General features: G+C 49.2%; 2 protein-coding genes across 2 annotated transcripts in view; both read left to right on the top strand.

The window, feature by feature from the left end:
* The first annotated feature begins 31 nt into the window (after positions 1-31).
* Positions 32-11,430, top strand: TIRAP (TIR domain containing adaptor protein). Its single transcript, XM_006275602.4, has 5 exons — positions 32-107; positions 5,019-5,182; positions 6,146-6,198; positions 7,627-8,235; positions 8,639-11,430. Exons 3-5 carry the CDS (start codon positions 6,192-6,194, stop codon positions 8,713-8,715), a joined length of 693 nt encoding a protein of 230 aa, XP_006275664.2. The 5' UTR covers positions 32-107; positions 5,019-5,182; positions 6,146-6,191; the 3' UTR covers positions 8,716-11,430.
* Positions 11,431-12,475: 1,045 nt separating this feature from the next.
* DCPS (decapping enzyme, scavenger) overlaps positions 12,476-21,665 on the top strand; it is a 76,450-nt gene continuing 67,260 nt past the window's right edge. Inside the window, exons 1-2 of the mRNA XM_014600896.3 lie at positions 12,476-12,916; positions 20,539-20,707. Coding sequence (XP_014456382.3) covers positions 12,491-12,916; positions 20,539-20,707 — 595 coding nt within the window. The 5' untranslated portion in view covers positions 12,476-12,490. The remainder of the gene's footprint in view (positions 12,917-20,538; positions 20,708-21,665) is intronic.

The raw sequence follows: 21,665 nt of genomic DNA on the forward strand, positions 1-21,665 counted from the left end.
GCGGGGCGGGGAGGCCTGGGCGGCCCCGGAGCCGGCGGGATCCCCAGCGAGCCGCTTCCGCGAGGCGGGGCCTCATCTCGCCGACCCGAGGCACCGAGCCGCAGCCCGTGAGTACCGCGTCCCCCCGAGCGCGGAGGCTGCTGCCCCTGCCCGGCCCCGGCGCGCCGGGAAGGGGGAACCTGGCGCCGCGGAGGCTGGAGCGGGCTCGGCGTCCTGCCGTGCCGGGGCAGCCGCGGGGGCGGGCGAGGGTCCCGCAGGTGCGCGATGCTGGGAGCCGGGCGGGCGCGCGGGGAGCGGCCGAGCAGCCCCGGCCCTTCGGGGGCAGGTGCAGGCCGCGGCGGGGCTGCTCGCCCGCCAGATGCGGGCCTCGGGGCAGCCGCGGGGGCTGGCGTGCTCGAGATCAGCGCTACTCAGGCCCCAAAAAGTGGGTCGCGAGAATATATGAAAGGGTTAAAAATGGATGCTCCTTTGAAGGAGAAAAATGTGGCTTTTCCCAGGCAGGCAGAGCTGCAGCCTGGCGGGGCTTGTTGGGGCCTGGTGCCCCACACACTGGGGGAGCGGGCTGGCAGCCTGGAGCACTGGGTCAGGCCGACCACTGATGTTTGCAAATGGGCCCTGGTCCAAAAAAGGTTGAGAACCGCTGCTCTAGATATTCACAGAGCTCCCCCCGCCCCCCTTTCCTGCAAGATGGGAAGCGTGAGGGGAGGCTCGCTCTCTGTCCCGGCAGGAACGTGTGTCCTCGGAGGGGTTTGGAGCCAGGCATGGACCGTGTTAAGCTCTGGGGGGTTTCTGCTGTGGGTGGGCTTGCTTTTACCCAGAAGTACAGGCCTGTCTGTTGCCTTAGGCTTGGGGTGAGGTCACACAGCCACCTCTTAATGACTTTGGGGACACTAAAAGAACAGGCACAGGAGGGAGGTTGGAGGGAATAAGCAGGGAGCACCCAGCAGAGACACTGACGGGCCTGGCATTCACTCTTCAAAGGAGTCCAAGGAGCTAGTAGATGCCTCCCAGAGAAGTGAGGCAACAGAAAGAAGCCCCATGGTCACAAAGCAGCCGCCTCCCATCTCCCATACCAGCCGTCCTTCTTCCCTGTTGTGGAAAGCTGGGGCCGGAGTAACCTTTTAGTGAGCCCTAGGCAAACAAACTGTTGGGCACCAATTTTTTTCACTCAATAATTATAATATGTTAGGGCACCTTCTTCACTTAGGGCCCTATGCACGTGACTAGTTTGCCTGTACGTTAGTTCGGCTCTGGGGCCAGGAAGAAGTATGGTAAGGTGGTCTTGTGACTTAATGGGGAGCATATAGATAAGAATATGGGAGGGAGTGCAGCCAGGAGCTTGATTCTGGAGGAACTGAAACCACAGCGGTAACCCGATGCTCTACAAAGACATGTGCTAGACTCTGCCTCGCTGTGCAAGCACCTGTGTCCATGGCTGTGTGCTGGAACTACCGGTCTACGTTCCCAGCAGGCTTCAGAACTAGAGGTGCAAAGTGGGTAGTGACTGCGTCACAGCATGGTGAAGTTATAGGTTACACTTAGACCATATTCAATCTTAAGTGGTGTTAAACTTTGAACCTTCTGTGAGCAGTCATGTTAAGGGTCGGTACTGTGTTCCCCATGCATAATTCTGACTTGCTACTAGAAGGCTGGCAACCAGGGGCAAGCCAAGACTCTATGCCTGCTGGGGGGAGCAGTGCATACTAGGATGCTAGAGGACTACAATTGCTCATTTTATCTTTGTGGAATAGACTGAAGTTACCCCAACACAAGCTAGGTATCATGGGCCAGCGTTAACCTGCACCTGAAGTGGCATAACTTTGAGATGCTCAAAGGGCACTTAGCATGAGTTAATGAGCTTTAATGCATGGATGCTTGTATTTTAAGTGACTAAGCGTAACATGTAACTTCACCTCCTAGGGTTGTAGGAAGAGAAGGTTTCATGGTTAAGGTAGTTGAATGCTGCAGTAGAGCATTTTCCTTCCTTGCCACAGAGTTTCTAAGCAAGTCATTTATGACCAAATATTTCACAAGTGATCACTCTTGTTCCTCATTTTCTGTAAGCCTGATTTGAAACTCTCCACGGTTTGATTTTGAGAAGTAGTGAGCTACCCAGCTATGGCTAACGCCAGTTGGAGCTGTGCTTTCAACATAAACTGTGCTATATATTAGTAGGAATTTAGAAAGATCTTGGGTATCTCAAATTGTGCGTCCAAAATTAGTGCATACTTGTCACCTGTTCTTTAGCTCTCCACCTGAAAATGGTGGGATATTTCCCTATTGCACAGCAGTCCTGCCAATATTAAATGCACTGATGCTTGAAATACTCATAGTGAGGAGCACCACAGAAAAACCCACAAGGAGATGGACATGGATATGGATGGAGATGGATAATTCTTTCTTCAGAGCAGTGTGTGGCTGCAATATGACAAATGAGGAGAAACAAGGAAGAGAAAAACATTGAATTGTTGCTTGTTAGATGAGCACTGGTCATCCTGGACATTCATGGAAGTGGGGAAGTAGGATGAAATTGTACAATTTTACTAGCATTATTCAATAAACGATATGGTCAGGTTACATAGTTCCCAAAGATTAAGAAATTATAACATGCTGCAAGATGGTCTTTGGGCCCTAGTGAAAGAATTTGGAATCCTTATAGAATTAGGATTTGCAAGAATGTTAATAGTTTAAATAAACAGAGTACAAATAAGGAATAAAATCTCTGCTATATTTGACATTGCTTCAGAATTATGGCAAAACAGATACTCTCTCATATAGCTGTGAGAAATGTGGAACTACCATTGCAAAGTTCTCCTGGTGGGGGACCTTAGATGGTCCATACCAACTAAATTCTTTCTTCAGGAGCAGTGCGCCACTGGAATACATCACAGATGTATTTGGTTGGGTAATCAGGAGGGAAAGAAGACGATATATGTGGTGCTTGAAGGAAATAAAAAAGAAAAGCAGAACTGAAAATAAAACCAAATATTAGAGGTGCATCGATATATTGGTCCATGTTGTATTGGCACCAATAAAAGCAGAATTAACATTATTGCATTCAGCTTTCTTTGGCTGATGTGGCCAATAATGTCACTAATAAGTGCCCCATGCATGTGTGCAGCTGCAGCGTGCTTGAGGCGAGGCCAGTCCAGCCTGGCAGCGTGAAAAGCAGCATCCAGCCAGTAAGTCTGTGCGGGGGGAAGGGGTGTGGGAAGCACAGACTGAGGTCCCCATGGCACAGGAGGGAGCGGGGCAGGGGCAGGCTCTGCCAGCTGGGGCAGAACGCAGGATGGAGCTGTGTGCAGCTTGTCTGGGGAGTGGAAGGGGGTGGCTTCTGCTGCTACATGCACCCCCAGGGGAGGCACGTGCTCCCTGAATTTGTGCAGGCTGCCCACCCAGGGCCAGGGGCTGTGCTGGCATCTTTTTGGCTCGGGGGCTGGGACAGGGCTGCACTCAGGGTGGGTGGGGACAGGGTGGGTGGCAGTGGCACTGGGAGGGAAGGCAAATTTTAGGGTGGCTGTAGTTCACCCTTTAGCCCCCCCTCTAAGCGCCACTGCTGTTCACCCAGCCCCCACCTGCCCTGAGCACAGCCCTGGCCCAGTCCTCCAGCCAAGAAGAGGCCAGCACAGCCCCAAACCTGCAGCAGGCAGCTTGTCCTTGCCCTGCCCACAAATCTGGGAGGCACATGTTCCCCATGGCTGCCCCAAGGTGTTTGCAGCAGTGGGAGCCGCCCCTCCCCCCCCAACTGCTGACCTGGCAAGCCACCCCGGCTCCATCCTGCCCCCTGCCCCCCCCAAGATGGGCACTGCCTGCCCTGCCCTAGCCCCTTCCCTACTCCCTCCCTCACAATGGAGGCCTTGATCTGCCCTCCCTGCCTCCCCCCACCCCGTGTTCCTTCCCTCCACAGACTTACCAGCCAGATGCTGTTCTCCAAGCTGCCAGGCTGCATATCAGCAATTCGATTGGTATCAGCTGATATGGCGTGTTAATAATCGGCTTTTGGTATTGGCCAAAAAAATCTTTATAAGTGCACCCCTACCAAATATATGGTTATGAGTTAACAAAGCGATTTTGGATAAAGGGTCAATCAATAATCACCAATAACATAGGCAGTTTAAAACATTGCTTCCCAGCAGCTTAAGAGGAAGAACTTTGGGCAGAGGTACGGAGTAGGAATGCCTATCTTTTTTCTTTGCAGATAATTTTCCAAAGAACTGTGGCGAAGGACCAAGTTTCACACACAAAATAGGCCTTACAATCTCATATGGATGCAACACCAGGATAGGATCATAGGAAAGTAGTGCTGGGAGGGCCCTCTTAAGGTCATCCCAGTCCCCTGCTCAAGGCAGGATCTTACTTGACTAAACCATCCCAGAAAAATGTCTGTCTAACCTGCTCTTGAAAATATCCAGGGATGGAGATTTCACAGCTTCTCTAGGTGGTCTGTTCCAGTGCTTAACCATCCTCATAGTAAGAAAGTTCTTCCTAATTCAAACTAAATTTTCTCTGCTGCATCTTGAGGTCATAACTTCAACTCCTGTCTCCTAAGGAAGGCAGACAGCTAAAACCTTTGAAAATTAGGTATTGAGATGAACTTTGTAGCCAAAAAAGAATAATGGACTAGTCAAGTACAGATAAAAGTAATGAACTCCCAACAGCTTTCAGTGGGCAGAATATATGTTCATAGGATACTTGCCAGACCAGCTAAGCATCTCTTGGAAAAGCCATTCTTGTGGGACTCCACGTCTTGATCAACCAAAGAGAAAATGAAAACTTATTATCTTTAATGAGTAAAACTCAGGAGCTGATATTGTGAATTGCCAGCATTTAGAAGGAAGTCCTTGACTGGAAAGGGTGGAGGCAAGATGTTAGCAGCCAGATACCTCTAGCATATCTAGATGAAGAAAAAAGAATCTATATGGACAAGGGACTGAATTAAGGTTGCATGGGCAGCCTAAAACTAAATGTTTGTTTTTATAATGTTTATGTTCCTTTAAAAGTTGTATGTTATTTCCTAGGTTTAAAAGAGCAAACAGCCAGGAGAAGATCCACCATGTGGCAAAGCAACAACAACGGTGCTGCGGATGGATGTAGGAAACTTTAGATTGACACAGACCTCTGCTGCTGAAGCTGAGTAACAGCTAGAGGGGTTGTCATCCTCTGTGGACCAGAGGGGGATGGGGTACGTTGCTTGTGGGTTTGACAGCAGAGGAGTGTCTTGGGGATCCTGGATTTCATTCCAGGTTCTGGAGAGGAACGTGCTGTAGTGGGTCATCCTCTCCAAACTCTGTGTCCCTTCTGCCCCATCCCCTCCAACTCTCCATGCCTTCTCTTCACCCAGCTCCGGCTCCTTGTCCTAGGACTTCTCCGTGTCTGTCCTGTTTCACTCTCTGTTCCTCAAAGCTCCTCGTTACAGTCTTCACCAACCTAGCATCAGCTTTGCCCTGCACCCAGCCCTATCTCCTTTGCTCTCCCAAATTCCTAATCCCTATCTCCTCCTTCAGCTAGTTCCAGTCTTCCCAGCTCTGCATCAAGTCCAAGTCCCAGTTTCCTTGCCCAGCCAGTTTCCTTGCCCAGCTGATCCCAGTTTCTCTTTCTCCCAATCTCCTGTTGTTGTCTTGGGCCATGTGCCCCTGCAGTTTATTTATCTTGCTTTCAAATCACACTTTCCTATTCCATGATGTTTGGGTGCCAGGAGGGTGGGATATTAAGCACAGAAAAGAGAGGATCCTTGCTACCTTTTATTTTGCCTGGCCCAGAGCAGCTGGGAGCAGACATTACAAAGAGAATCCAACTTGTGCCTAGGCTGGTGCAGATTCATAAATAATGCTCCCAGTGATGTGAACAGAGGCACACCAGGATGTAACATGCACTGCAGGAAGCGTGGTCTTTAGTAGAGTCCAGCACTCATTTGATCCTGGAGACTGACGTGCCCTGCTGTCCTCAGACCATACAATGCGAGCAGCTAAAATGCCTCTCTCATGATGTACTTGCAAATGGAGCAAGTTTGTATAATATTGGGATCATGTCTTGCCTGGATGAGGATGTGGGGAGGTGACCAGCAGTCAAGCAAGGAAAAGCCTGAATGTAACTTCCTTTGCCAGAGCTTCTAACAGATCTTCTTCTCTCCCACTCTTGCTTGCAGGCCAAGATTAATGTGGATGCATCTCAGCTGAGTTTTCCTCCCTAAGATGGCTGGTGAGTAAATAAGATGTTTCTAAGGTAGTATGAGTTTGGTGAATGAGGGGCTGAGACCAGGACACTGAGTATTAGTTCCTGCTCTGCTGGTAACCTGCCAAGCTTTCACCATTTTCCTTTTTTTATAGAAATGGGATAACCTGTCCAGATATGCCAGATACTTCATCTCAGATGAGAGGCAGGGTTAAGTGGACTTCTGGTTATTCCCTATCAGTTTAAATTGCTGGGCCCTACCATGATTAAAGAATCTTGAATATACATTAACTATAGCAACTTAGGAAAGGAACCTGACATCACTCTCAAACTGAGCAAGATGTTTCAATATGCTGGAAGTGGGGTGGGCTAGTTATATCACCTCCCACAGTGGAGGGAACTCTTCTCCTGAGTTCTGCAGGAACCCAGCTTCAGATCTACTACCTCAAAGACAGCAGGGCTGACAGAGCACATGGTATTTCTGTGGTGATGTAAAAAACAATTTATCAGTGTTTAGTACGGCAAGCCTGACTCCCACTCAAATGCAGGTGGCTTTTTAAAAAGTTCACAACCTCTTACTTCCTTTAAATCCAGTGTGTTTCATAAGCTAGGACAAATCAGGTCAATTTAAATAAATTTAATTCAGTATTTTACCTTTACTGTATTTCATTTGCAACAATCCCATTCATAACCAATGGGAATCTGTCACAAAGAGAAAAAAGAGAAGAGCACTTTATTTTGCTGTCTAGACTTCATTCCTTGGTTAATGTGGTGTAAACCAGGAGTAATTCCATTGCAACCAAGTTAGACTTCCTTGTGTAAGTGACAGAAAAATCAATCTATTGGGAGGGGGTTGTATTTGGTTTTTTAATGCGAGTGTGGACAGAAGTCAACAATTGCACTGCTGCCATCTTGCACTGTTATGCGGAAAGGAAAGTGTTAGGAGTCCAGTGAACTCCTTACTGAATAGGGAGTTTACTGCCTGGTACACTGAGACAGTACAACAGTGGCTCTCAGTTGGGGTGCCACCAAATTGAGAAAAGTTACAGAGGGCTGCTAAAGATTGAGAACCAGTGGCTTAGGGCAGTCCCTGTTAGAGACCAAGATGAGACCCAGGCAGCAGCAGATTATTCCCATCTGCTTTTCTGGGGTTCTTGCACCTTTCCCCAAGTCTAGTGTGGACCATTCTTGTAGGTTGTACTAGACCTGTCTGCTGTAAAGAAGGGTTGACTATGTGGTACCATCACAGTTAGTTTCAGACCAGCTTGCTCGGATTCTGAGGCCACAGCTAATCCTTGTCCTGTCACTTGGCTGTGAATGCTGGTGAATTAGGAAATTAAGCATGCTTCACTAAGTACATCCAGGGAGAAGTGGCTTGTGGAGAGGGGCTACAGACTGGTTCAGGAGGCATTTCAGCCTTCGATGCATCTTATCTTAGTCTCTTAAACTCCCTAGGCTGGTTGAAACGGGTTCTGCAGAAACCAAAGCAAAGCTCCAACTCAAGAAGCAGCTCAACTGCTACTCCCACACGCTCACCTTCCTCCTCCACCTCCTCCCCGGTGAGAAGCTCTAGTTCTTCTGCCAGCAGTTCAGTGCTCCACCCAAGGTCACCACTGACTTCTGCCTCCCAGGTGAACATCAGCAGCTCAGGAAGTGCCCGCTGGACCAAAAGCTATGATGTGTGCATTTGTCACAACGAAGGGGATTTTGCATTTGTCGAGGAGATGGTCTCCTACCTGGAGAGTCAGCCTGAGACCTTCCGTTGCTTCCTGCAGATGCGGGATGCCACACCAGGCAGTGCCATTGTGACTGAGCTCTGTGAGGCTGTCCAGAACAGCCACTGCTGGGTCATGGTAATAACCCCCGGCTTCCTCCAGGATCCCTGGTGCAGGTACCAAATGCACCAAGCATTAGCTGAGGCTCCCATGGCCAATGGGCGTACCATTCCAGTGCTGAAGGACATTGACCGGAAGGACTACCCCCGGGAGCTGAGATGCCTCTATTACATCCATGTGACATTCAAGGAAAATGGCTTCAGGCAGATTAAAGACACAGTCTTGCGCTGTAAGTAAATTGTAGGGGACAGTCAGCTTAATAACAGGGGCTTGCAGCATGTTTGCTTTTTGCTCTGCAGACACTAAGCTAAGCTACCTGGAGTGTTCCTGTATTCACAGACAGCATTTCTCTTTTGCCTTGTACTAGTCAGAGGCTTCCTGGATGCAGGGATAATTTCCACAGCAGTTATTTAACAGTCCATAGACAATGTAGAACAGTGTGGGATGGGACTTGAATTTTGTGTCCCTGTGAAACATCGGGGCAGATCTAAACAGAAAGGGTTCAGCATATATATCCTGTTAATGAGGCACAACATTAAATCTCTCTCCAGCAGGAGAGGAACAAAAGCAGTTCTCACAACACTGCAGCATCAGTCCCTTAGTGAACCTGGTTTCTGTCCTATGTCCCCCAGACCTACAGGAGCTCTGTCAGAGCGCCCCAAGCACAACCGAGAGACTGGAGTCCTGCAAGAGAAAGGGAACACCATAAGGAAGCACATCCTTGGGAATGGACCAGGAATCCACACGGGTATTTTCAGAGTCTCTGGAGCTGGCTGGAGCTAAGGTCCAGCTTCATTCTCTGCAAAGCACGTACAGAATTGCAAATGGGAACTAACTCCCACAAGGACTTTCGAGTGGAAGCATCAGGCAGCTCTCTCCTGTGCGCACTAATATCAGGCTGTTTTGAGGCTGCTGAGGGTAGCAATGTCTGACAATACTGGCAACTGGGCATCAGTTTCTGGTGCTAAAGACTTGGGGCTTGCACATGGTTCTGTCATACTGCACATGGAATTGATTTGCTCCTGAAGCCACAGTGTTGGCAAACTCTCAGTCCTTTGAGGAAGGCAGTTAGTGATGTATGGCTTAGGGTTTTGGAGCCCAGATGGCAGTGGCACATCTTGACCCCACATAGCAATTTCCACATCACCTTGTCACCCTCGAGTGCCATGCTGCTTTGACGCGTTTATCTCATTGCAGCATCATGCTGTGACTTCTTTGTCTAGATTTTTTTCCTTCCTGCTCTCCAGGTAGCTGTACCATGGTTACTCAGCATCCCCCTATTGATGTGCAGGTGGCAAATTACAGCAACTGAAGCACTGACCAGTGCTACAACCATGTGGCACTGCTGATTTTAAAAAGGGATGTCCTACACCTTGAAGAATGTAGTTAATGGCTTTTCTAGAGGCAGATGAAAGGTGTCTATGAAAGCATTTTATAATGCATATTTTACCTTTTATCCTGCTCTAGACAAGCCTTAGTTGCTGGTCCCTGAAGAGGACAATAGTTTTTCTAGATGAGTAACTAAAACCTACTTGCTGTAGGGTTGATGGCAATCTCTCTGTGTGCTCAGTGCTGCCCAGCCACCCACTAAAATTTGCCTCAATTTCCAGTTTCTCTTGCCATATGCTGAGAGACCATTCTCCTGTGAATTCTTTTGTGTCATTCACCAGGTGAGCTTGTTGTTAGGTTTTCCTTCGGCCCCTTCTCCCAGGCTGCTTTATTACAGGGCTAGATGGATGTACACTGCATTTCATTCAGCCTTGGGAATGCAAGTTTCTTCCATGGACCTTCCACAACAATAGGGCAGCAAATTCTGGACACCACTGTTATACCAAAGTACCTCACAGTCATTATGAAGTTGACTTTCATGAGATCTCAAAGATGCAGGTCAGTACTGTGCTTCCATTTTATGCATGGGGAACTGAAACACAGAGAGGCTAGGAGCTAATGAAGGACCGAGGTGCCTACAGCCGAGGTGCTGCAGAGCCTTAACTCTTAGCTGCTTGGCCCCTGGAGTGGTGTGGAATCCAAATCCCTGAGTGAAGCATCTAGGCTCCTTATACAGTGCACAGTAAGAGTTAGGCATCTGAGTACAAGGATCCAAAACAATCACACATTCAGTAGGGAGCTGCCTGGAGCCGGCCATTAACATGATATGAAATCCTGTCATCCTCCGGCTTTAAGTTCCTCCTTAGCATGAAGAGATATAAACCCACATCTTCCACATCCCAGGACTGTGTTCTGACCATCAGACAAAGGTACACTCCAACCTTCCTGTTGAAACTGGCCTGATGAAACTGAATTCCTTTTTGCATAGTGGCCTTTTTTTCAAGAGGACTGGTGGAGCATACCCAGACTCGTAGTCTGGTAGTTGGGGCTCTCTCCTGGGAGACATGGGGGTTTGAATCCCTTCAGGCCAAAGAGGGAAAATAAATTTTCCTGGGAGAGGCAGAAGGCAGGGCAGGGTAGCACCTTAGAGATTTAATTAGTTCAAAGAGGCATGAGATTTCATAGGTGACCGCCTACTTCATCAGATAGTGTTGGATGAAGTAAGCGGTCACCTATGAAAGCTTATGCTTCTCTGAAACTGTTAACCTTCGAGGTGCTGCCCTGCCCTGCCTTCTGTCCAACTTCAGACTAACACAGCTAACTACCTCTCTCTTCCCAGGTGAGTGCTTTAGCAACTAGGTTATTACATAACAGATGGGCACCCCCACATACTGCACTTTAAAAGAAAGCAGCTACTAGCACATTTTGTAGGGAAACCAACGTTGTCTTCATTAGACATGCACAGAGTGCACCAGCAAATGTGGGCCCTCAAGACTTACGTGGAGAAAGGCCTTATTTTTGTATCTCTAAACAAGCGTGGGCATGAGATGGGCACTACGCTGCTTAAAGTGAGACTGTTTTGCGCCTATGCAGAAGCAGACTTCTAAGCCTCCAGAGGGCTGTATGGTTGAAAAGGGAGGGGTGTATGAATTCAGGCACTTCCAGGGCTCAGCAGCAGCTAGCTTTTAAAATTGCACTTTTGAGCTTGGGTGCCAAAATTCAGCCTGTGACCTGCTTTAGACACCAGAGTCCTTTACTGGATGTAGTCTCAGGTGATCTGGTAAAGGCCATGCAGGAAGTCTGTGACAGCAGAGGCTTGAACCCCAGTTAGCTCATTTGTGAGACCAATGTACCACTTACTGCTCAATGACATTCCACAACCCAGTTCTGAGATGTTACAACACCAGTCTGTCCCACCTTAACATTCTCTAGGCCCCAAGGAGTACATCAACTGACATGAAGTTCTCTCATTAGATCAGTGATACTTGGAGGAAGAGGAACTATGAATAGGAAGACTCGGGCTATTTTGCAATGCATGTTTTTCAAATGCAATTTTAAACATGTTTACATAAAAAGAAGAAATATATTGTTTTCATATCTCTTGCTCCTCTTTTTAATGGTGGATCTCATGTTGGTGAGAGGGACTAAGCTCTAATAGCTCAGGGTGAATTGATAGACATGATGAGAGAGAGCAATATTTCAGGCTTGTTTTCTTTGGTTTCTCTCTCCCCTCTCCCTCGCATCATCTTGGATCAGACCAGAAGAGAATCCTTCTTCAAGGGGGATTTTAGATTGAACAAATCTCCAGCTTCACCCTGTCTAGCAACAGTGGCTGATTATTGTAGTATAGGCATGCTTAGCTAATACGTGCTAGTTAATCCAATCCTAAACTTGACTGTTCTCCTAGAGTAGACGTGGGCTCAAACTTCATTTTATCCAATGGATTATTCAGTGCAACATACAGAAACAGCACTGTGGGCTGGGCTACCTCTCAGGGAAGGGCCAGCCAGATTCTCTGTTGCTTTTTCTTTCTTGCCCTGTGGCTCATGTTCCTTGCCACCTATTGGTGCAGCTTCAGCTGGGCGAGCGTGTTAACCATTAGGTAGGTGGGCTAAATGTTGGGGGCAGCCCTCTCCCTTTAATTACACTGCAGTCAGTACTGCTGTTAGATGCACTGGTTCAGGCAGGCATCTCCCCAGCAAGCCTGGATCCCAAGTGGATGGAAGTACCCAGAGGAGAGAAGAGACACAAGTCTTGCTGGAATACAGCTACCTAGTGAGGGGATGGGAGAGTCATGAATCTCCCAGGATCTGGCCCTCAAAAGCCACTTTTACATTGGGTCCAAGTCACAGTCTCAATGCCCGTTCTGGGGGAGGTTGGAGATGGAGATACATTTCTTGCAACCCTAATGGGGTTTAACGGAAGGAAAGAGAAATATGGTCTCTTTGATCTCACCCATTACAGAAACTGGAGTCTGGCCTTGTTGGAAGTCACATCCCTGTGACCAAAGGAAGTGGGGAGGGAGGCAGAGCCACCAAGCACATAAATATCTGCAGGAGGCCACAAGAGCCTGGTGCCTCGCACGTGGAGCCTGCAGAGCGGGGAGGAACCTTCTGTAACAGCTGATTGGCTGCTCTACCTCAGGAGGCGGGGCTATGGGGAAGGGCCACCAATCCGAGGAGGCCCCAGGCCCCGCCTTCTGCAGCAGGAGTGATGCTGGGGGTCCTAGCGCGACGGGCGCTGCAGTGCGGCCCCGGCCCGGGGGAGGCGCTGTCCGGCGAACGCCGCGCGTCCCCTCTGCCTGCGCCACTCTGTCGCGGCCGCCGCGCACGCGCACTGCCCGCACTGTCATGGCGGCCGCCAGCCCGCAGAGGAAGAAGCGGAGAGTGGAGGAGAAGAAGGAGGAGGCTGGGGTTGGGGCCGAGGATGGGAATGGGAATGGGGATGGGGCCGGGGCCGGGGCCGGGGCAGCGGATGGGATTGCGGATGCGGGCGGCGGCGCTTTCCCGCTGACCGAGCTCCGCGTGCGCAGGCTGCTGCGGGAGTCGGCGCGGGACAAGGCCGTGTTCCTGCACGGGCAGGTACCGCGGGGCCGGGGCAGGATCTGGGGCCGCTGCAGCGCGGGTGCCCGCGGCCGAGGCGAGGGGCTCCCCGTCCCCGTCCATCGCGCTCCTCGGCGCAAGCAGCCTCTGTCCAGCCCAAATAAACCGCCGGCTTCCGCCAGCACCGCCGCCCCTGGCAAGGCCCCACTGGCTCGGTCTTCCCCCGGCCGGGTCTCCCCTAGATGAGGTGCTTGCAGAGATGCCAGAGGCGGGGGGAGGGGGGGCTCATGGCCTGCACTGTTCGGTTGCAGACTCAAGCCACGAGCTGCATGGCGCGATGCTGCCCTCGTGCCCTGGCTGGATGGACAGCCTGGTCTTTCTTTCTTTGTGCTGTGAAGCTGGAGACCGTTCCTCCATTTGCCCCGGCAGATACCCTCACTGTCAGCGGGTTTGTTAGCATCTTCCCAGCCCTCCCTCCAGCGATGTGCTGAAACAGCGCTCTTCTTACTCTCGTCTTTCCGTGAGCAGAACTAAATCTGATTTTCATATTAAAGTTATCCAAGTAAATCAAATCCTTCTGTCGCATCTAGTAAAGCCCTGGAACAGAAGAAGTCCAGAACAAATACTCATTTGAAAACCAAAACAGGTGGTTTGGGCTCAAAACCACATAAAGAAAGTGCCTCTGGCCTCTCTGGTTCTGCAGTTCAATGAGCAAGGTGGTTAGCATGGTTTCCAAGATGCCTCCAAAGACTGAGGAGAGCCCAAAACGGCATGACTACGTCATGTTGTGGGCAGCCCTTTATTTGAAAGACACAGAAACCTGGTCCTTTCATAAATATTTATTTATTTCTGTGGGCTGGCTGCATTGGGCTTGTGAAGGAATTTGTTTCCCCAGAGACTGGCTTGGAGCAGAAGAGGAAATTGAAATTATTCTGGTCCCAACAGTCTTGGTAACTATGTGAGAGAGTTGCTAGTGTTCTCTTGGGGTGTGTTTGCTTTAGCATGAATAATAACGATACTAATACATAGCTGTTACCCTCATAAAGCACTTTGTGATCCTTGAGTGTAATGCAACAATTATCAAGCAGGGTGCCTTTGCAACCTTTCAGGAATACTGGGATGCTGTCCAGCTTTAGCAGTATCAGGTGTGCAAGCATGATTCACATGCTAAGTTCAGAGATTTCAAGTAGGAATCCATAGCGCTAAAAATACTCTGTCCTGTTGTGGTCTTCCTGAGGTCTTTGCAATAGAAGAATTGCTCTATTTTTCTGTAGTCAGAAACTGAGTGAAAATGTAAGAGCTGGCATTTTCCAAGGGGTGCCTTGAGTATAAAAAGGTTGAGAACCACTGGTATAATGGACCCTGAAAACATCTGTGAGGTAAATATACTTATTCTGCAGATGAAACCTGTAGCACAGTGAAAGAGAGTGGCTTATTCATGGTCACCTGCAAAGTAACAGCAGAGCTGGAATGGAACCCATGAGTCCTGATTCCCTGCCCTGGGATATAACTGTTTAAGCCATCATCAGCTCTTCCTCAAATTCTCTTGGCATCATGCAGACATAATCATAAGATGAAGCCTACTGTCTTCCCTAGTCAAATTGGGTGGAAGTAAGAAGGAAGGTGAATTAGGCTTCAGGCTGACTACCACTGATGTGTTAAGTGTATTCACTAACATCTCTAAAGCAGCTAGTATATCCGTTATCCTCTATGGGTGGTATTACAACTAGAGAGGTTAGATTTGGGCTTTAGTTTTACAAACCCAGTGTCACTCACTTGAATATAATTTTCACCATTGGTGTGATTGGGTGCAGTCTCCACTGAAGCTGAACGATACCAATAGCAGCGTTGGGATAAATTAATGCTTGATGTTTCTTGTTACACCCTTGAATTACTTTGGCTAAACCCACTGCTTTTCTTCACTTCGTGTATGTGAAACTCCTGTTGCATACTTGCTGAGTGTCATGTTGGTGCTAAAGATGCTACTTCTGCCACTTAGCACTCCCATTCCCATTGCTGTGAACTTGATCAGGGAGGATAAAAATCAACCATTAAAAAAAATAAATCAGATTTTTTATTTAAATCAGTCATATGTGAAAACAGGACTTAAAGTTATTCAAGTAATTTAAACTTTAAACTGTTACAAAAAAGGGAAAATAATCCTGGTAGTACTACAAGATGCCAGTGGATTCTCTATGGTTATGGTTATGAAAACTTGCTAGAGACCTGTTAAAATTGCACCCTGGGGAATTATGCAATTATGTGCCTGTGCAAGTTTGCACATAAAAGGCATGCCCATGCATAATTGCATAGTTTTGCATAATTTAACCCCGGTGCAGGACTCCGAGCTGGGAGCCCCATGTGGAGGCACTGAATGTGATGGCGCGCAACTGGACAGCTTATAAGTGGGGAAGGGGAGCTCCTACCTGCAGGAGGGGGAGCTGGGCATAGGCTTTGTGTGTGGGTGTGGGCTGTGTGCCACTGGGTTGGGCTGGCCAGCTTCTTGCCTCTACGTGTGGTTTCCAGCACTCCAGCAGAAAGCTGCGTGGGGAGGCATGGAACCGGCCTGGCTTGATGGCATCTAGCTCCATGCCTCCATGTGTGGCTTCCCGCTGGAGTGCTGGAATCCCCATGTGGCAGCACGGAGCCTGCCTGGCCCAGTGGCACTTGACTCCGCCTGCAGTACTGCAAGCCCCATGTGCTGATGGAGCCAGCCCAGTCTGGTCCAAATGCGTGTCAGTCGGCTGGATTCGGTCTGCTCCGTGCTGCCATGTGTAGCCCCTGGGACCCAGCCAGAGCTGTGAGCTGCTGGGGGCTCTGCATTTTGCGGTCATGAGCACCGCAAGGGCCTGTCATCTGCTGCTGCTGAGCTGCCAGTGACAGGGGCTGTGCATCAATGGGGGGGGCTACACACACACACCCATAACCACCCCCAATACACCTCACCCCAAACCCCACACACTCCTGTAGCCACACCCTCATCACAAAGTCCCCACTTGTCCACAAACCCTACACCCCCCTACACATCCTCTTCACACACACACACACACACACACACACACACCCCCGCCATACAAAGTACCTTCATGTATTTCTAAAGAAGTTTCACAGACTATTATATTTAATTTGTAAAAATGAAATCAAAAAATAAAAAAAGTAATTTTGCATAATTTAAAATTTTTCTGCGCATAATTCCCTGGGGTGTATAAAATGGACATGCAAATCAGGTGGATTTTCTTCAGCTACTAGGATTGTTTGCTTGGTGACTGTATTTCCTGCTAACAGTTATGAGCTGTCCAACTAGTAGTGGGCACAGAGGTTGCTCAGCCTCACTCAGAGCAGCGTTTTTCACTTCCCTGCACTGCTTTCCCCCTCAGAAACCTACAGGATTGCAGTGCATCAGTGTCTGAGCCTGCCTGTGTCCCCTGTGCTAAAATGCATAATATTGCTGGCCTGCTTTTGTCAGTAGAAATTCACTATGGCTTAGGGGTACCTTGGTTAGTTCCCTAGGACTCTCCATTTCTAGAAGATCAGTACTATTACAAGATGCTGCATTATGCAGCTGGAAAATTTACCCACACAACTAGAGGTGTCAGTCAGTATTGATTCAGCACCATTAAAAGGAAAATTAACATTATTGGCAATCAACTTTTTTTGGCTGATGTAGCCGATAAATGTCACTGATAAATGCTGGGTGCATGTACACAGCTGCAGCGTGCACATGGCCAGGAGTGCAGCCTGGCAGCTTGGAGATCAGTGTCTGGCTGAAAAGTCTGTGGTGGGGGCAGATCGAGGCCCTCACCGTGAGGAGGGGGAGTGGGGCTGGGGGTGGGGCAGGCACCGCCCACCTGGGGAAGGAGTCGGGGTGCAGAACGGAACTGCAGGCAGCTCTTTAGGAGGTTTGGTTGCCTGCCATGCGCACACCCCCAAAGGAGGTATGGGGGGCGTGTGCCCCCTGGATTTGTGCATGGGGCAAGGGCGTGCTACCTACTGCGGGCCAGGTGCTGTGCCAGCCTCTTCCCAGCGGTTGGGCTGAGCCAGAGCTGAGCTTGGGGCTACGGGGTGGGCCTACAGCCTCCCCCAAATTTGTTGTAGCCTGCCCGTCCCAGTGCTGCCCCTGGTCCTGAGCCCACAACAGGCAGCAGGCCCTCACCCCATACACAAATCCAGGGGACCATATGCCCCCCATGCCTCCCCCAGGTGTGCAGGCACTGTTGGGAGCTACCCCCACCTGCCCCTGCATCCTCCAGATGAGCTGCCTGCGACTTCGTCTCATGTCCTGCCCCGGCCAGGGAGCCCCTGCCCCATTCCCTCCCTCACCATGGGGGTCTCGATCTGCTGCCACCCCGACTTACTAGCTGGACGCTACTCTCTAAGCTTCTGGGCTGTGTATTGGCAATCAGATCGGTATTGGCTGTTATGGCTGGTTAATAATTGGCCGTTGGCATGAGCCAAAAAAAAACTTTTATCGGTGCACCCGTACATACAACATGTATGGAATGAAAAGTATTTGGTTCAACATATGCTGTTACCTGATCCCTGAATATAGGGACCCTCCCCTGGATATAAAATGGGATTTTTGTCTCCTCTCAGACTTAAAGCTCTGATAAGGCTGCTAGCTGTGCTGGCTTTCATGGGGGAGAAATTAGACTGCTTCCCCACCCTCCCCCCCAGCCTTCCTTGGATGCAGACTTGTAACATACTGTTGAAAAGCCCCAAACCTTTGCAACTCCGTTCTGCAAAGACCTATTTATGAGCAAATTATGTGATATTGGTAGCTCAGATGTGCTGACACTGACAGGAAGACAGTTCCTCAGCTTGGAGAGTAGCATCCGGCTAGTAATATGTTCCTCAGGCTCCATTGAAGAATCTTGAAGATGCGACTCCAAAGCTTTAAATGCCTTGGATAGTCCCTACTTTGGACCAGTGACAAGCCTTAAACCAACTGGAAGAAAGGCAGTGAATGTTCTTTTTAAAAATAACCGCATTTCACTCGCCCTATTAAAATATGTTTCCGTTAATACAATCTCTTTTTAAAAGATAAGTTTAACCATGTTAAATGGACATAATAGCTTTTAAGTATGGTACTGTCCAAATCCAGTTTATTTCCTTGCTTCACTGCACAATATTGGTACGGGTTGCAATTGGTCTTGATAACAAAGTGTTGGAAACCCCTCCTGAGCTTTTTAGATTTTTTTTTTCATTAGCATATCTATTGCTCTTGGGCCTGAGATCGTTTTTTCATGTTTAATGTTTAAAGAGAAATTGAATTGTAAACTAGAAGTTAACTCAAATGCTGTAAATAAGATGGATGAACTTGTCACTCAGGGGCCATAAAATGGGAAATTTGTAAGTACTCTTTTAATTCAACTTTTACAGCCATATAGAAGTCAGAAAAGGTCTTGCTGTAGCTCACAGCATGGTATATGAGGTTGGGCTTGGCTTACAATTGTATGATTCCCTATTGTTTCCAATAACTTCATCTCTGGGAGAATTGAAGCACAGGATGAAATGTCAGAAAATCACAAAATGTCTCCATAATTTCAAAACAGCATGTTAATTGTATACGAATACTTTTTTTTACAGGAGATGTGTCTAGGCCACGATCAAGTTACACACTTCCAAATGAGTGTGCAAAGGTTTCATTTGCACAGTGAGGATTGAGAAGCTGCAAGTCATGCTAGCAGCAGGGTTGAGGGATGAAGGGCTGCTTGTACCTTCAGTTTAGTTTCTTCTGCTGCACCCAGGTTTTCTGCTCCCCTGACATAAGTGACAGTAAATTATATCATTAAAGCCTCTGAGTTTGAATCCCTATGTAAATCTTTGCCATTTCTTGCAGCAAAGATAAAGAATTAGGACCATATTCAGCTACTGGACAAACAGGAGTGTGGCAAGAACTAGGGGTGCACTGATAAAGATTTTTTTGGGGATGATAACAACGCCCAATTAATAATGAGCCATATCAACTGGTGCCGATCCAATTGCCAATATGCAGCCCAGCAGCTTGGAGAACAATGACCAGCTTGTCAGTCTGTTGTGGGGGGAGGGGGAGGAAAGGGTTGTGGAGGGGAACAGATCGAGGCCCCTACTGTGAGGGAGGGAGTGAGGCTGGGGCAGGAGCAGGTGCTGCCCAGCCGGGACTGGGTGGGGCACAGGGCGGAGCTGCAAGCTGCTCATGCGGGGGGGGGGGGGGGGGAGCTATTTCTGCTGCTGCGTGCACCCCCAGGGGAGGCATGGGAGGGGCATGTGCCCCCTGATCCGCACAGGGCAGTCTGGGGCCGGGGGCGGCACTAGGCTCTTCCTGGCGGAGGTGGGGAGGGGGCTGTGCCCCCTTTGTGGTGGAGGGGGAAGAGGCCAGCGCAGCTCCTGGTCCCAAGCCCCCAGCAGGCAGCCCGCTCTTACCCTGCGCACGCATTTTGGAGAGCACACGCTCCCCATGCCTCCCCCGTGGGTGCGGGTAGCAGCGGGAGCTGCCCCTCCTTCCCCCCCATGCCTCCCGGATGAACCACTCACAGCTCTGTCCTATGCCCTGCCCCGGCTGGGCAGCACCTGCCCCAGCCCCACTCCTTCCCTTACCACAGGGGCCTTGTTCTGCCCCCCATCCTCCCCTTCCCTCCCTCCCCCCCCAACTTCCCTGCCAGGTGCTGCTTTCCAAGCTCCTGAGCTAGCTACATGCATGCTGCAGCTGCATGTATGCAAGCGGCATTTATCCGTGATGTTATCAGCCACATCAGCCAAAGAAGCTGATTGCTGATAATGTCAATTTTCCTTTTATCCGTGCTGATATGATCTGGACTGATGTATCAGTGTGCCATTAGCAAGAGTCAGGACTGAACCCCTCATATCTCCATGCCTTGAATAAAAAATAAACTAAGTCTGGATCTGAATGTTGCATGTTATGCCACTCACTGGTTAGGTGGTGGCAAAGGCCTGAATCTTCTGCACTTGGGGAACTTATGTTTGCAATTGTGGGTATACAAAATCAGTAATAGTCTTCTACAGAATCTCCAGGCAGCGGGCAAGGTTAGTCTTGCTTTCTTCCTGGAGGTTGACTTTGTTAATAGATCAACAGATAATGCAAAACAAATTCCAACCCAAGACTTTCCACCCTGTTGGCTTGGCTGTTCCCTCCAGAGGAATTCCGAGGCCTGATTCCAACTCCTGTGCATCTGGGGAGGACTCACTGGTGAGTTGGTAGGAATCCATCATCAGCTGGTGTCACAACCCTGTCAGGAAATGTTAACAGGTTGAGAGAGCTCCTGAGTCCTATGCCCTCTTCTGGTTAACTATGACAGATCTTCCTTCCTGTCCTTACCCATATTCCCTTGATAGGATGAACTTGGACATCTGTATTCCCTCAGTGGCTCAGGGCAAACAAGGATTTTGAGAAGTGCCTGCTCAGCAGAGTAGTCCAGTAGGAGAGGAGTTGTGTGTCATTTTGTGCCTCCATCTCTCACCTTATCACCTGCTCCATCTGGACTTGGTACTGCAGAGTGTATCAGAGTAAAATGGGCAGCAGCAAGTGTGCTACTAGCCATTGGCATGTGATTGCCCCATCCTGTTGAAGAGAAGCTTTGGATTACCAAAGTGATAGCGGAGATATCTTGGTGCCCTACTAGACCAGGATTAGTGCTTCTGCTGACTTTTGCTTCCTCTTTTAGGTGAATGGTACTTCTGGAGATGTAAAGGATGCTGTAGTGATCCTGGAAAAGACTCCCTTCCAGGAGGAGAACATCTCTGATCTGCTGAAGAATCATACCAAGTTACAGCTCCAGATGTCCAATGACATTTACAGCACCTACCACCTGTACCCACCTCCACAGCTGAGTGGTAAGTGGATACAGAGGTCCTTTGCCTCTCCAACATGCAGTAAAATTGTGTGCAGAGGATCTTGGTACGTGCTGTGCCAAAGGCCTTTCTGTCCAGCAACCTCCTAGGAGGCTCCTAGAGCAGCATTTCCCAATTGGTGTGCTGTGGCACACTAGTGTGCTGTCAGACATTACCAGGTGTGCCATGGAATCTTGGGGGGTGTGGCTTCAGCCTGTGCTGCTGCCATCACCCCGCTCCATGTCTGCTCGCCCACCCCCCCCCACCTCCTCCCAGTGTGCCGTGGGATGAAAAAAGTTGGGAAACGCTGTCCTAGAGCACCCTCACTTGCAGGCTTGGGCCAATGTGAGCAGGCTCTGAGGCCCCCCTCATACGAACGCCTGTTGGGTTCTGTAGCTCTCTGAGTTAGAGTGCCTCTCTGACAGGCTGCCTGAACTTCTGTATGCACCCAATGATGTTTGCCCCTTTCTCAAAAGCTCTGAGATCTGTGGATGAAGAGTACTACCACTGCTTTTTAGTGTGTGTGGGAGGGCGTGTAAATGGAAAGGCATTTGTGTATAATCTGTTACATGTAGACACTAATATATTGCATTATTCTCCTCTCACCTACTAACTTGAGATCTAGGGTTCAATGCTTTGCCATAGTCAGCATAGAGGACTGCAAGGTAGGAAACCTGGGTTCTACCTGTCACTCTTCCACTAGCTCATTGGTGACCTTGAGCAAGTTACTGTACTGCTTGTGTGCATTCATTTTCCTATCTGTGAAATGAGAATAAGGATTCTTGACCCCTCTGGAGACCACTTTGAGATCAACTGCATGAAGACTAGAAATTAATGCTGATGGTACTAAAACTACACTTTGTATTGAAGGTTTAGCCAAAATCTAATTCTTACCATAACTCTATGGACAGCAACAAACCTGGAGAAGAGGCAGGGTTAGAGAGAGGTGGACTAAGCAAAG

This window comes from Alligator mississippiensis, chromosome 16 (genome assembly GCF_030867095.1).
Source record: "Alligator mississippiensis isolate rAllMis1 chromosome 16, rAllMis1, whole genome shotgun sequence".
NCBI lineage: Eukaryota > Metazoa > Chordata > Crocodylia > Alligatoridae > Alligator > Alligator mississippiensis.

What these genes read in the sequence shown, in the direction of transcription:
- TIRAP (XM_006275602.4), top strand. An exon ending in TAAAGACACAGTCTTGCGCT is followed by an intron (nt 8,236 to 8,638) that starts GTAAGTAAATTG and finishes TATGTCCCCCAG; the next exon opens with ACCTACAGGAGCTCTGTCAG.